The sequence below is a fragment of the Phocoena phocoena genome, chromosome 1 (assembly GCF_963924675.1).
Source record: "Phocoena phocoena chromosome 1, mPhoPho1.1, whole genome shotgun sequence".
Lineage (NCBI taxonomy): Eukaryota > Metazoa > Chordata > Mammalia > Artiodactyla > Phocoenidae > Phocoena > Phocoena phocoena.
This window is the reverse complement of record NC_089219.1, coordinates 108,632,480-108,647,417: the sequence shown is the minus strand read 5'-3', so window position 1 is coordinate 108,647,417 and position 14,938 is coordinate 108,632,480. Positions and strand designations below refer to the sequence as shown.

At 39.6% G+C, this 14,938-nt stretch overlaps 1 protein-coding gene across 5 annotated transcripts; it reads left to right on the top strand.

Moving 5' to 3' along the window:
• The first annotated feature begins 593 nt into the window (after positions 1–593).
• Positions 594–14,547, top strand: ANP32E (acidic nuclear phosphoprotein 32 family member E). 5 transcript variants are annotated; one of them, XM_065875881.1, is made up of 7 exons: positions 594–950; positions 3,794–3,943; positions 4,427–4,549; positions 5,853–6,018; positions 7,083–7,264; positions 12,405–12,459; positions 13,160–14,547. In XM_065875881.1, exons 1-7 carry the CDS (start codon positions 897–899, stop codon positions 13,222–13,224), a joined length of 795 nt encoding a protein of 264 aa, XP_065731953.1. In that variant the 5' UTR covers positions 594–896; the 3' UTR covers positions 13,225–14,547. The 5 variants fall into 5 exon arrangements, with proteins under 5 accessions (XP_065731953.1, XP_065731944.1, XP_065731950.1 ...); XM_065875872.1 differs by having other exon boundaries at positions 13,154–14,253; XM_065875878.1 differs by having other exon boundaries at positions 897–950; positions 13,157–13,224.
• Positions 14,548–14,938: the final 391 nt, after the last annotated feature.

The following is a 14,938-nucleotide window of genomic DNA, read 5'->3' as shown; positions in this document are numbered from 1 at the left end:
AATCGTTCAGTTCTTCCTGCTGGAAGTTAAACTACCATCTTTATCCCTGCTCTGGTTCTGCACCAGAAGCCTATCTCCGGCAGGACAGTGCCACGAAGGCGTCCTTTTTATGTGATGTGCACGTTGCTGTACACTTTGGCTGCAAAGCAGGAGCTGTGCTTTAAAACCGCCAAGAGCGGGGTGGGTGCCGTGTGCTAAATTATCTGTCTCGCAACTTCCACACGTAAGAGGGATGCTTTCTTCCTTCCTTTAACACTAAAATCAGGTAAAACAAAAACAAAAAGAAACCCAACAGGCTTCAAAACCGTCCGGGCGCCTAGGGAAAGCGCGCCAATCACACAAAGAAAAGGAGGGGGGCTATTGGGATTCAAAATCATTTCCCCGGGACGAACACCTTCCTGGACCTATCGGAGTTAACTGCGCGCTTGGTCGTAGCCAATAAGCACAGTGTTCCTGGCTCAGGTCCTCCCTAAAGACTGATAGACATTTATGTAACCCAATGGAGTAGTAAGATGCTGAAGAATCAACCAATACATTCGGGAGGTGGGTGGAGTGTAGGCCAGGGGGTTGGCGGTGCCGTGTCATGGAGGCTCAGTCTCCGAGCAGCCATTGAAGGGGAAGGAACTGCGGGTGTGTGTATGTGTGTGCGTGTGAGTGCGCGCGCGAGTGTGTGGACAAGAAGGTGGGGGCAGCTGAGTTAAGAGTCCCAACTCCTTGGACTCCATTTGCTATTCCCTTCTTTCTCCCCCACACCTATCTGGTGGTGGTGGTGGGCGTTTATATTTGCATTTCTTTTCATTCATTTCCAAATCTTTTAAAATTTTAGGGTTGGGGGTAGTGGGAAAGGGAGGAAAAGGTAAGGGAGGAGAGTAGTAGCAGAAGAGCAGGAGGAGGACATGGAGATGAAGAAGAGGATTAACCTGGAGTTAAGGGACAGAGCCCCGGAGGAGGTGAGATGACTCAGCCCCCTCCCCTTCCTCACCAGCCCTGTATTCGGAGGATCGGGTTTCTGGGGGTCCTGGTGGGTGTGTGGGGCGGGGTAATGAATTAACCCCCATCTGGGGGTAGGGCTGGGGGAAAATATTTAATTTTAACTTTTAAATCATTAAAATCTTTTACTTAAAATGGCGAAGGGTTTAAGTTTCTAGGGGCGTTTTTGTGTGTGCTTGGGGGCTTAGCCCCTTCTCCTCTGCTCGAGTCAGACGTCCTGGCCTCGTGGAGGCGGGAAGCGGGGTGTTGGGGGCCGCTCGGCCGCTTCGCTCCTCACGTTCCAGCTCCTTGGGGCCGGCGGCGTGGGCGCGACCCCCCAGTCCCACTCGCCTCTGCCGCAGCCATCGTCGCCTGAGAAGTTAGTCCAACTTTTCTGCAGTGCTGCCAACTCTTTTTTTTGGGCTGGGGGGCGTCTCCGGCCTCGAGTCCCTTGGGCGTTGGACGACGTCGCGCCGGGCGCGGGCTGGGGTCGCTCGCGGAGTCCGCGGACGGCCCACTGCTGGCGGCGCCCACTCCCCCGGGAAGCGGTGCGCGCCGCCCGCCGCCAGGCGGAATCTGGGTCAGCGGCCCGTTCTTCGGCCGCGGGTAAGTTTTGGGACTCGTCGCAGTGACCGAAGGTGGGGAGAGGACACGAGGCTTTATCCCCTTCGTCCCCCCGCGGTGTAACGAAATTTGGCGTGTCGTATCGTGGTGGCTGCAACTCCAATTCTGATCCCTGGAGACGGTTTCACAAAACTTAACAAATGGGTCGTAGAAGTTTCGTGTTTTCAAGATGGGCTCGGCGAAACTAAATGATGCGCTCTCGCTGCTGTCGCCTTAGTTAAAGAGACGGGGTTGGGAGGGGCCACGTGAGGCGGGGTCGTGGTCAACTTTTCGGGGGTCGGGCGGGAGGCGTTTCCGCCTCCTTTTCGCGGGCGCCTCCTCGGCTTCACCCAGCTCTCCCCGCCCGGGGCGGAGGCGCTAGGGGAACGCGGGCTGGGAGGCGACCCCCTTTTTCCTTGGGGAGTCCCCGCCCCTTGTGGGGTTTCCCGTCGGTCGGAGCGGCAGGTCGCGAGAGCGGGGCCCATGGCCAACGAGGAACCTCGCATTTCTGGTCGCAGAGGAAAATGTCAATAGGGTCTTGCTGATTGCGACCTCTGAAATAAACCCCCAGAATTGCAATATAAGGGATATAATTTTTTTCCAGCAGGGGTGGAGATGGTGCTTGTGCATACCAGCGTGGAGGATGAGTAGGGTCTGTTCGGTGGGCTGTGGCGGCGTGAAGGGTGGGAATCCAAGGTCTTTATGTACTTTTAAAAAAGTCTCTGTTTTGCTGAAATTGGTAGATAGCAGGGAGGAGGAAACAGTCACTACTGTCATCCCACAGATAACTTGAAGTTTCCTAGGGCCTAGTCTTTAGGGGCTTAAGGAAAAAACAAACAAAATCAAAGTTAAAATGCCGTCTCAAAGAAGCACACATTTCGAATACTCATGTCTTGGGTTGGAAAAGTGGGTTTGCCCCTCCTTCCCCATTCTTATACCTATCCTATCCCTAGTAATTTCCTTGCCAGTTTTGGGGAGTGCCGGATGTTGCCTTTTTGCAGCCTCTCCTCCTTCCCCTGTGGTGTAATAACGGTCTTCTATTTGTATAGCCCTTTACAGTTTACAAAGCACTTTTCGTGTTTGTTGTTTCCTCCTTCCGACAGACTTGTAAGGTGGATGGTATTGTTGTAGAATCCAAATTAGCAGAAGGAGTCTCAGGGCAGTGAAGTTACTTACTCAAGTGGAAGAACTGGTTTTCTGACACCAAACCTAGTGGCCCTCTCTCCTCCACTAAGCTAGACTAGGAGTCAGAGGACAAAGTGGAGGCACAGCTCTGCCACATACTGTGACTGACCCTAGGCAGTCATTCTTATCCTCTGGGCCTTGGCTTCCTCCTCTCTAAACAGATTATGATGCCTTCTTTGCTTCCTGAAATAATTATGTCATGTTCAAATAGAGAAGGTAGCTTTCCTTGTTGCTAATTTTTATTTCTCAAAATACCTCAAACATATTTTTGCATTGAGAATGGAGAGCCAGGGTTTCCTGCCTCCCTCTTAAGATTAAGTCCATTTAGGCCCACACCAGAAAGTTTTGTTACAACTCTGACCTAAGAGAGGATCCAGCAACCCCTTCCCAAGACTGGGGAGAAGTCACAAAAATTCTACCAGGGTGGCAGGGAAAAATAGCATTTTGTCAAGGATGTGTTGTTCTGGGTGATATTGTTTCGCCTCGATATTAGAACAAATAACATATGAACGCTGGGCTGTCTCAGAAGGAGCTTTCTAACATTTCTTCATGAAGGGTAACAAGGTATTTTTGAGTTTTGGTGACATTTATCAACCAAAATAAGGGGGTTTAAACTGAAAAAGTGAATAAAACAATTTCCTTTCTTCTCCCTGCTGTTTTAGGACTCACTTAAATCCTTTCTCAGTAGCCTTGGTATCCTCTCATGCATAAATATATGCCCTGATGTTGAGGGTCTTTTTCATGAGGGTCAGAAACAATTTTCACATGGGACCTTTTTCAAAGTCTTATTTTTTATGCAATTAAAATTTTTTTATTAGTGATTTGAAGCAGGCATTGAACTTCTTAGTCCAAGTTTAAATTTAAAAAGTTAACTTACAATGATGACTTAAGACTGTATTTCAATTTGGGGGGAGAATGAAAAGGATCTATATGAGGGAATTGGTGGTTTTAATATTCACATTTCCAGAGTGTCAGGACCCAGGTCTTTTGCTAAACAGACTGCAAACTAAAGAATCATTCATATTCTCTCTTATAGGTGACAGAGTTGGTCCTTGATAATTGCCTCTGTGTCAATGGGGAAATTGAGGGCCTGAATGATACTTTTAAAAAACTAGAGTTTCTGAGTATGGCTAATGTGGAACTAAGTTCACTGGCCCGGCTGCCCAGCTTAAATAAACTTCGAAAGGTAAGCTGGCACTAGGCGTGAAAGCATCATGATTTTGATGCCGTGGGCTATTATGTATATTTTTTTCCCAAATGAAACAACCATTCTGCATTTTAATTAGAAGGTCCTAAGTTTCTAGAGGTAGGAAAATGGGGTTTTGTAGGATTTTGAAATCAGCTGTCATATTACTTTTGGAAATTTAAATTAACTAATGAAATCGCTTTATGGCATGAATTTAACATCTACCAAATGTTTTTCTTTGAAACATAAAATCCAACTATTATACAACTGGAACCAAACCTGAGCTAGAAGTCTGTTATATAGAGATTCTAATATTTTATTTGGCAGTCATAGGTGGGATTTTGGAAATTAAAGACTGTGACAGCCCCTTGAAGCCAGAGAGAATGACAATTGTTTTCTTCTTTAAATTGATACATTTGAGAAATCTTTGATGTGTCCTAAGCCTTCACCATTCTTTGTTTTCTCCCCATGTTGAATATATAGTTGGAACTTAGTGACAATATAATTTCGGGAGGCTTGGAAGTCCTGGCAGAGAAATGTCCAAACCTTACCTACCTCAATTTGAGTGGAAACAAAATCAAAGATCTTAGTACAGTAGAAGCTCTGGTAAGTGGAAAGGTTTGCCTCTGGACTTGCTTTTTTTGGTTGAATTTTTCTGAGATTTGCTTGAATTTTATCTTACTGACTTGTATTTATGTCACTCATTTGAAACTTCTGAATTTCTTATATGTCGTGATCTAGATGATACTGCTTTATTTTCCTTTGGAGTAAAACATTCAGATAAATTAAAAAAAAATAAATTTATTTACTTTACAATTTTATTTTATTTTATTTTTATTTTTTTTGCGGTACGCGGGCCTCTCACTGTTGTGGCCTCTCCCGTTGAGGAGCACAGCGGCCATGGCTCACGGGCCCAGCCACTCCGCGGCATGTGGGATCTTCCCGGACCGGGGCACGAACCCGTGTCCCCTGCATCGGCAGGCGGACTCTCAACCACTGTGCCACCACGGAAGCCCTACAATTTTATTTTATGTTTTTTGGCTGCGTTGGGTCTTTGTTGCTGTGCGCGGGCTTTCTCTACTTGCGGAGAGCGGGGGCTACTCTTCGTTGTGGTGCGCGGGCTTCACATTGCGGTGGCTTCTCTTGTTGCGGAGCACGGACTCTAGGTGCGCGGGGGGGTCGCGGGCTCCAGAGCGCAGGCTCAGTAGTTGTGGCGCATGGACTTAGTTGCTCCGTGGCATGTGGAATCTTCCCAGACCAGGGCTCGAACCTGTGTCACCTGCATTGGCAGGCGTATTCCTAACCATTGCGCCACCAGGGAAGCCCCAGATAAATTTTTAAATCAGTGAGAAATTTATTTTATCATCAACTTCAGGAGCTGAATATCTGGTTTTAAAATTTCCAGTATTTTCTTAAATTCTATACCTTTTTCTTTCTTCTTGATTATTTTTATTTGCTCCTTTGTTTCCTGGTATGAGGGAAGGAAAAGGGGATGAAGTGAAACTCTGAAAATTGTTGCTCTGATTTTTTAAAAAAAAGCTTGGGAGGAGGTTGAAATTGTTGAAAATAAGCTTGACTGTGGATTTAAACTAACCATGTTATTGTTGTTGCCTATTTAGGCACAGATTCAGTCAACAAAGTATACTGAGTGCATACTATGAGTAAGACACTAAGCCAGGTGCTAGAGATACAGCAGTTGCCAAAACAAAGTTCCTACTCCCGTGGAGTTTAGGTGCCAGGGCCTCATTAAGAGAATTAGCTGTGCTTGATATAATAACCCTTCATTATGAAATTCTAAAAATCCAAAAATCATTCTCTTGATTTAAAGTTGTATACATGTTCTGGTTCATGAATTAAAAATAAATAACATGAGTTTTTAAATCTTGAATTTAACTTTTTACTTTTCCAGCAAAATCTTAAAAATTTGAAGAGTCTTGACTTGTTTAACTGTGAGATCACAAACCTGGAAGATTATAGAGAAAGTATTTTTGAACTGCTACAGCAAATCACGTACTTAGATGGATTTGACCAGGAGGATAATGAAGCACCAGACTCAGAAGAAGAGGATGATGAAGGTAATCATTCTTAATACTCATAAATGTGTCACAGTTATAGCCTCCAGTCTAGCTGGCAGATTAGATTGGGCCTGGGTATTTAGGTGTGGGGAAAAAAAGACGTTAGTAAGACAAAAATTTAAAAACTTATAGCCCTAGTCCTGTATTCGTTCAGATTTCTGATAGCTTTGGGGAATTTAATGATTGTTATAATATTAAGCTCCATGAAATTTTATATTTCTGTAAACTTAACCACCACACAGTAAAAGTGGTAACTTTTAAAATAGTACTAAAAAAAAAAACAAAACCATTCATCACATAATTATCCATACAAGTCACAAAGTAGAAACAACCCAAGTGTCTATCAACTGATGAATGAACAAAATGTGATAAATCCATACAATGGAATATTATTCAGCCACAAAAATGATTGAAGTACTGATACATGCTACAGTGTGTGAACCTTGAAAACATTCTGCTAAGTGAAAGAAGCCATACTCAAGCCACATATTGTATGACACCATTTATATGAAATGCCCAGAAGAGGCAAATTCATAGAGACAAAGTAGATTAATGGTTGTCAGGGCTGCGGGAGAGGAGGATGGTGAGTGACTGTTAATGGATATGTTTTTTTTTGGGGGGGGTGGTGGTGATGGAAATGCTCTAGAGAGTTGAATATACATTTTTGGATAAATGGGTGACTAATAGATCTGTGACAGAAAAGCTGTTGTCAGTAATGGGACACTGTTACTACTGGTTGAAAAGTTTTTCACATGTAAGAAGAATTTGATAGATAAACAGTGTTATAAAATGATGGAATGATGGACAGGCAGATTTTGAAGTGTCCACAAAGTAAAATAAACTTTAGTCCATGTAATGTTTTGATGAAAAATCTATACGTTGGGAAAATTTTAATATTTAGACACCATATTTCTCAAACAGTAAATGGGATGTTATAAAAGAGAAATCTTAAAAAAAAAAAAAATCACCCTGATATACTTTCTACCCATTGGCTTACGAGTTTGAGGGGCCAAGGCAAAAACATTTGCCTGGACATTTGCTTACCTTTTAAAATATTTTTAAAGATGGAGATGAAGATGATGAAGAGGAAGAGGAAGATGAAGCTGGTCCACCTGAAGGATATGAGGAAGAGGAAGAGGAGGAGGAGGACGAGGATGAGGATGAGGATGAAGATGAAGCAGGCTCAGAACTGGGAGAGGGAGAAGAGGAAGTGGGCCTCTCATACTTAATGAAAGAAGAAATTCAGGTGAATAGACCTTCTTATGTGCACTGAAAATTAACTGTTTAGGCATAGGGTTAAGTAATATAAAAAGTAAGCTGTGTAGAAATCTGAGAGTTGTTTCTAACTTGTGTGTGTGCCTATCTTTTTTCCCACTGCCCCTCAGTTCATATTATATCCAGATAATCATAAACCCTATGATTTTACCTCCTAGATAGCTTTCAAATCGGTTCTTCCCTCAGCAGCATGGGACAGGGGAAACATTTTACAAATGTTTCTGAGCCTCAGTTTCTGCATTTATAAAACTGAGATTATACCAACTTCATAGGGTCGTTAAGGATTTAACAAACTAATATGTGTAAAGTATCTAGTTGCTGGCACGTTATAGGCACTCATGAAAACTTTCCCCTAATTATTTCTTGCTTATGCTTTTCTAGTAGTTTTCTGAATGGTCTCTTTGAGAACAGCATCACCACTTTGTTGTATCCTCCATAGTGCTTGCCTGTGTAGTCTGCATGCAAATGTGATCATATCACTGGCCTGCTTGAAACCCTTTAATGTTTCCCTGTTGCCACCAAGACATACAAGGCCCTTCATTATCTAGCCTCTGCTACCTTCTCTAGCTTCATCTCCCTCAATACCACATTAAATCATCACACGAAGCTATTATTGCCTTTCTGTCTGTATACACATTGTTTACTCTATCTGAAATGACTTTCTACCCATGCCTTCTGATGAACTTTACTTTCTTTTTTCTCAGGTAAACATAAATATACTAAAGCATGTAAAGTGGACTGATTTTATGTACAACTCCGTGAAATTTTATATATGTACATACTTGTGTAACTACCACTCAAATCATGCCTCGTGATTCTTATCTTTAAACACTCAACTCTGGCGTTGCCTCATTATTGAAGCTTTCTGTAATTTTTAAGAGACAGTCACTCCTTCCTCTGTTACCTTTGAACCTTGATTAGGTGTCTGTTGCCTGTAGACACTTCTGTAAAAACTTGTTTATTTGGCCACTTTCTACTAGATAGCTCCTTCAGGGGAGGGCTGTTCATTTTTCTATCTCAGCATCCAGTACATTGAATGGGACATAGTAGGTTCACAGGAAATCAGTTGACTTGAACAAATGATCTTTAGTCCCTGGGAGTTTAGATAAGTTATTTTCTCCTAATGTTAAATTATTGAGTTTTGTTTTCATAATTCATAATTTAAAGTAATATTTATTATTAAAAATAACATTTCTTATTTACACTAGAAATTGTATTTTTATTTGTTCTCCTAATGACTTTTACACTAGTTAGATAGACAGTATCACTAATTAATGATGATGTTTCTCTGATACCATTTTTTAAAAAAATTTTATTATTTATTTTATTTATTTATTTTTGGCAGTGTTGGGTCTTTGCTGTGCGCAGGCTTTCTCTAGTTGTGGTGAGCGGGGGCTGCTCTTTGTTGCTGTGCACGGGCTTCTCACTGTGGTGGCTTCTCTCGTTGTGGAGCACGGGTTCTAGGCGTGTGGGCTTCAGAAGTTGCGGCATGCGGGCTCAGTAGTTGCGGCTCACGGGCTCTAGAGCACAGGCTCAGTAGTTGTGGCGCACCGGCTTAGTTGCTCCACGGCATGTGGGATCTTCCCAGACCAGGGATTGAACCCATGTCCCTGCATTGGCAGGCGGATTCTCAACCACTGCGCCACCAGGGAAGCCTTCTGATACCATTTTAAATATGAAACTAGGGTAGAAAAAAAGGGACTTAAACTTGTTTGGGGCTTTCGTGAGTTAGCTTTACAATAATGAAGAACAGAACTTTTTAAGTATTTTAAGTATTCAGGGAGAAAGGCAACCTATTCAGTTTACATCAGCATACAACTTGAATATTTTTCCCCTAAGTTTTAATTTACTTAGTAAAATAATGGACTTGTTATTTTGCAGTTTGACTTTGTTTTGTTTTGTTTGTTTGTTTGGCTGTGCTGTACTGCTTGCGGGATCTTAGTTCCCTGACCGGGGATCGAACCCATGCCCCCTGCAGTGGAAGCACGGAGTCCTAACCACTGGACCACCAGGGAATTCCCTGCAATTGACTTTTTATTTTCTCTGCCAGTAATTCTTCTTTAAATAGTATTAAGTCATTTAAAAATGACCTTCAGCTAACTGCAAATGTTTATGTTTATCATTCCATTGAGTACTGGGAAATATTAACTAAAAATGATGTGGAGTATAGAGCAAACATCTCTAAGATAATACATACAACATTAAGTCAATGTGGTAGCTGGGGCCAGAAGTTTTCAATCATGAGGAGATAATTTGGATGTTTTTTAAAATGAAGTCTTGTTTTTATTTTTAAAAATAAATTTATTTATTTTATTTTTATGTATTCTGGCTGCACTGGGTCTTTGTTGCTGCACACCGACTTTCTCTAGTTGCGGCGAGCAGGGGCTACTCTTCGTTGCGGAGCACAGGCTCAAGAGTGCAGGCTCAGTAGTTGTGGCACATGGGCTTAGTTGCTCCGTGGCATGTGGGATCTTCCCGGACCAGGGCTCAAACCTGTGTCCCCTGCATTAGCAGGTGGATTCTTAACCACTGCGCCACCAGGGAAGCCCGAAGCCTTGTTTTTAGAAACTAAGAGCCAGAGAAACTTCAGAGACTATAAGATTTAAAAAAGAAATTAGAAGGAAATAGAAATGGTATTTGATTAGCTCTGTTTTGTTTGAGTCTTGTTTCTATTTCAGCTGCTCTTCAGAGGTAAGGAATTAGTATGTATAAAGAAGGACTTATGTATGTGTAGTATACTTCATTAAAAATGGAGATGGGGGCTTTAGAAGAATTGGGAATTATGGTGTTCTTGCACTATTCATAGTACAAATGAGGAAACATTTTATTACCCACTAGTTAGGAACTAAGACCATAATCTTTACAGAGCAAGTCTCTGGTAATCTAATAGATGATATATTTTTTAAAAAGGCATAAAAACATGAATTGATTAATCATGTTTTGTTTAAAACAAAATCCAGAGAAGTAATTTGCTTTTTAGACTTGGGCTTTTCTAAATTATCATGAATAAATGTGATTAGTATTTCAAGTGGCTTTTTAAAAATTATAAATATTTAAATACCCTCATTTATCATTCCTTGCAGATTTGAAATGTTTAAAATGTCCTTTTCTTTCTCCTTCTTTTCCTCTCTCTTTCCCCACTCTTCCATCCCCTCTCTCCTCTACCCCCCTTCTCTTCCATCCCCTCTCTCCTCTACCCCCCTTCTCTTCCTTTCTTTTCTTCTTTAAATGTAAGCCCACACATTCTCCTGATTTTTACTATAGTTCCTTAGTTTATTTGCTACCCCATCTATTGCTTATGCTCCTGGCAGCTTGGGTGTTCTGGTATGGAATGTTTTCATGTTTGAATTGACTGTATAAGAATGATTTCTAATATAAGTGTCATGCAGTTTAGTTTCTCAGGGGCTTTAAGCTAAATGCTGGAAAAATAGGTTCTGTTTAATATTTCTAGACACAAATAGAGCTGTGGATACTTTGAAAAGTGTGGGTTGTCCAAGTTTTTCCTAACTACCCAGCAGTTCTTAACATTTGCCATTTAAACTATTTTTAAGGAGGGGTAAACTATTTTGAGGTTGGAGGGGGGACCCTCCAATCAACCCCTAGCTTGATTCCATTTTTCAAACATATATTAGAACTTAACCATTTGGAACACAACCAAGCACAAGGCGGTAACTGTAAAAGGTATACGTAACAAAAGACATTTTCTTTGTAGGAGAGTATTCAAGCCATTATTCTAATCCTGTTTTCTCTTTTATATTCAGTTCTGGTAAGCTTGTTGATCTATTTCCTGAATCCATAGCAGATTAAAATTGAAATAGTAACTAACTGCAAAAGAGAAGGCATAAAAACTAGGGAAAGATACAACTCAAAGTAGAGGCCAGGGTCATTTTACAAAGGAGAAAACCATCTTATATATATTAATAGGCTTTGAGAGAATTGGCATATACTAATTAGTGTACTGCTCATGGTCACAACGGTGACTATGACAATTCAAGAAAAAGATTTGTTACGTTTAGCATAAAATGGTAGAAGTGTGCAATGTACTTTAGAGATTTTATCCCAGTTGGCTAAATTAAAAAATAAATGGTTATGATGTTTCAAGGCTATGTTTAAATCTTAGCTATCCAGAACAACTCATTCCACAGGGGTTGTAGATCAAGTTTTATTGTGATATTTATTGACATTTGCTATTTTGATGTGTAGATTTTTAGATGTAGAAGGAACTTAGAGATCTTTCTAGATGAATACTTTCTTCATTGATTGGAAAACTAAGGTCCAGGGAGATTAAGTGACTTATTCAACACGTGTAGCTATGTTCAGGCTAAGATTCAGGTGATCCTTCCTCAGTCTATAAAACAGAAGACTGTGTCTTTGAAATAGTCAAAAGTTACTCTGTCCATTAGCCACCGGGCACATTTGTTTATTTAGTTAAAGTAAAATAAAATTAAAACTCAGTTCCTCATTTGCACTGGTCACATTTCAAATGCTCAGGAGCCACCTGTGGCTAGTGGTTACTGTATTGGACAGCACAGGTACAGAACATTTCCATTGTTGCAGAAAGTTCTTTTGAACATTGCTGGTCTCAAACATAACTTGTTTTCATGAAGAAACTAGATTTAGTTGGGTTTTTAAAAAAGACCTCTGTAAGTGAGGCAGAGGTTGTCAGAACACAGGATGACCATAGTTTTTGCTCCTATTGGAATGTATTATTATCAAACAGTGAATAGCCCATGTCATGGCTTATTTATTCTCAAACTGAATTTTTTTCTTTTAACTGAAGTATAGTTGATTTACAGTGTTGTGTTAGTTTCTGGTATATAGCAAAGTGATTCAGTTATACATATATATGTATACATATACATATTCTTTTTCATTGTGGTTTATTGCGGGATATTGAATATAGTTTCCTGTGCTATACAGTAAGACCTTGTTGTTTATCTATTTTATATATAGTAGTTTGTACCTGCTAATCCCAAACTCCTCATTTATCCCTCCTCCACCCCCTCTCCCCTTTGGTAACCGTAAGTTTGTTTTCTATGTCTGTGAGTCTATTTCTGTTTCGAAAATAAGTTCATTTGCATCATATTCAAACTGAATATTTGAATCTCAAGGATGAAGAAGATGATGATGACTATGTTGAAGAAGGGGAAGAAGAAGAAGAAGAGGGTGAGTTACATTAGCCATTCAAAGGTCCTAAAAAGTTATTATTCATGGATTTTAAAGAATGAGTCTATAATTCAAATTATCACTGATCTCTTTGATGTTGGTAACATATAATAGAATTCCTTGAAAGGTGTAAAACCTTTTTTTTTTTTTTTTTGGTGTAAAACCTTTTTTAAAGAGGAGTTTTCTCAGGGTATTCATTAATTCCATTTAAAAGAAAAAAAACAGCTTGTAACATTTATTTTCTAAACAGGAATGAAGAGATAATGGAACCATAAGCTCAATTTATTATTTTCTTAGGGCCTTTCATTTTGGAGGGGGTGAAACCTTATTTATAAGAGAAGAACAGTTGAACTCCAGATAATGCCCGTTTTAGATTTGCTCTCTGCCTCTCTTTACCTAGGCCTTTCAAGAAATTTAAAAATTCACTAACAATTCCAATGATGTCAAGCCCTTGGTTTCTTGATCTGTACTTCATGATTCGGCCACAAGGGTGCATAGCAAGCTGTCATTATTTATGGATTTCTAAGTCTATTAAGGCTGTTTCAATACTGAAATTGAAAGTAATGCAGAGGAGAAACTTAACCTGTAATTTTCATATGCCATTAACTTTTCACTAAGATTCAAAATTCTGTAGCTTAACAAATATTCATTTGTTAAAATTAAGTATTTTACAGTTTTCCTTTTACTCTTTCAGAAGAAGAAGGTCTTCGAGGGGAAAAGAGGAAACGAGATGCTGAAGATGATGGAGAGGAAGAAGATGACTAGATCATTCTAAGACCAGATTCCCTAATGTTCCTGGGTGTGCAATAGAGTGATCACATCTTCTTTGTTTCTTCATGTACGATAGCTATCCCTACAGAAGATAATGTGTAACTTTTTATAGGAAAAGTGTGGTTTTACTATTTTTGCCTTACCATTCCAAATAAGATTAACTAGTCTGTTAATGATCATATTGTATGTAGAGACAAATTTTCATTGACCCCATTGTGAAATTCCCTAGCAATTTATTTAGAATCTTAATTTTTCTAATTAAAGTTCACTGTATTAGTCATTTTTAGTATAATTAAAACATGATTGCTTTTACACAGGCATAATATGGTGCATTTCATTCATAGGATTTTAAAGTTATTTATAAATTAACTGAAATCACAGTTGGCTGGAATCTGGAATGAAAATAGTCTCTTGAATTATAAGTTGGTTATTTTTTTAGAGGCAACCCAGAGATCTTTAGTTTGAAGGCAGTGACTTTTTTTTTTTTGGTTGAGGGTATTTGGGTGCTTTTTTGTCACATGAGTAGCTTGGAAAGTAGGAGCAGAATAGTAAAGGTTCTATTCAACAATATAGTTCATGGCTTTTGTGAAGGCTTCTAAAACCTTTTAAGCCAGGTGACTAAGAAGATTTTAGTTTCCAAGGAAAAATTGCTTATACTGATTTCAGAGACATGTAGGAGAGCCCTTTCTTCAAGTCGAAGATCATGACCTGCCAACGGTTGTTATTTGGTTTTAAGTGTGCATTCTTTGTTTTCCTCTCAGTGATTCTTTTATGATCACCTTCCTTTCTTGTTTCACTCCCCTCTTCTCAAAAGAGAGTTGGGAAACTTATGGATACCCAAGATGACTTTGTCTTATACCTCAACCACCTTTTCAGACCTGTCTTAGCTTTAAACAAGCTAAGTGAAAGAAATTGAGTATTTTCTGAAATAGGAATATTATTATCAATACAGTTTTATGCAACAGACTCTGCTTACTGTAAATCTCTTTCTTGACAAGATGTACAGACTGTATTAGGAGGATGAAGAAAGAAAAGAAGCAGAGGAGGCTCTTGGAAGCAGCATGTGTGTTCCTCAAAAGTCAGAACAATTGCCTGTTGATGATTAATGAGACATTCAAATCAGATTAGCTTCCCAAGTGATTTAGATACCACTCTGCAAAGTATTTCTAATTTTCCTGAGTAGAAACTTTAATTATTCTTTCTATAGTTTTAAAGCATTACCAGACATAGCATTTAATTGAAATATACTGGACAGTTGGAAAAATATTTGAAACTAAATCAATATTAAAATTAAGATTTGGTTTCAGGTGGATGTCCTTTAAAAATAGAAAAATATTTGGGATAACTGTGAGTGTGTGTTTCCTTATACAGCTACTAAATATAATATTATGAGTAGGCAAGTACATCTCCTTTTTTTGTTGTGGAGGCTCCATGTTCAAGGCAATTGCTGTCTTAATCTTGGCTATCTAAAAATTTTTTCCCCTTTGTTTTGAATATTTGTAAGTTTTTAAAAAGTTACTAGCAGCAAATTAATTGAAGTTACACTTTCGTACTGGGACACATTTAAATTACCGAATATAGTATTGCTTCTTTTTTGGTTTAAAATGTATGACTTGGGGATTTAAAGTAAAAAATGATGAAGTTATTTGTGGATAAACTAAAAAATTTGCATAACTGACTGAAATAAAACTGTTGGGATAAGTTTAGT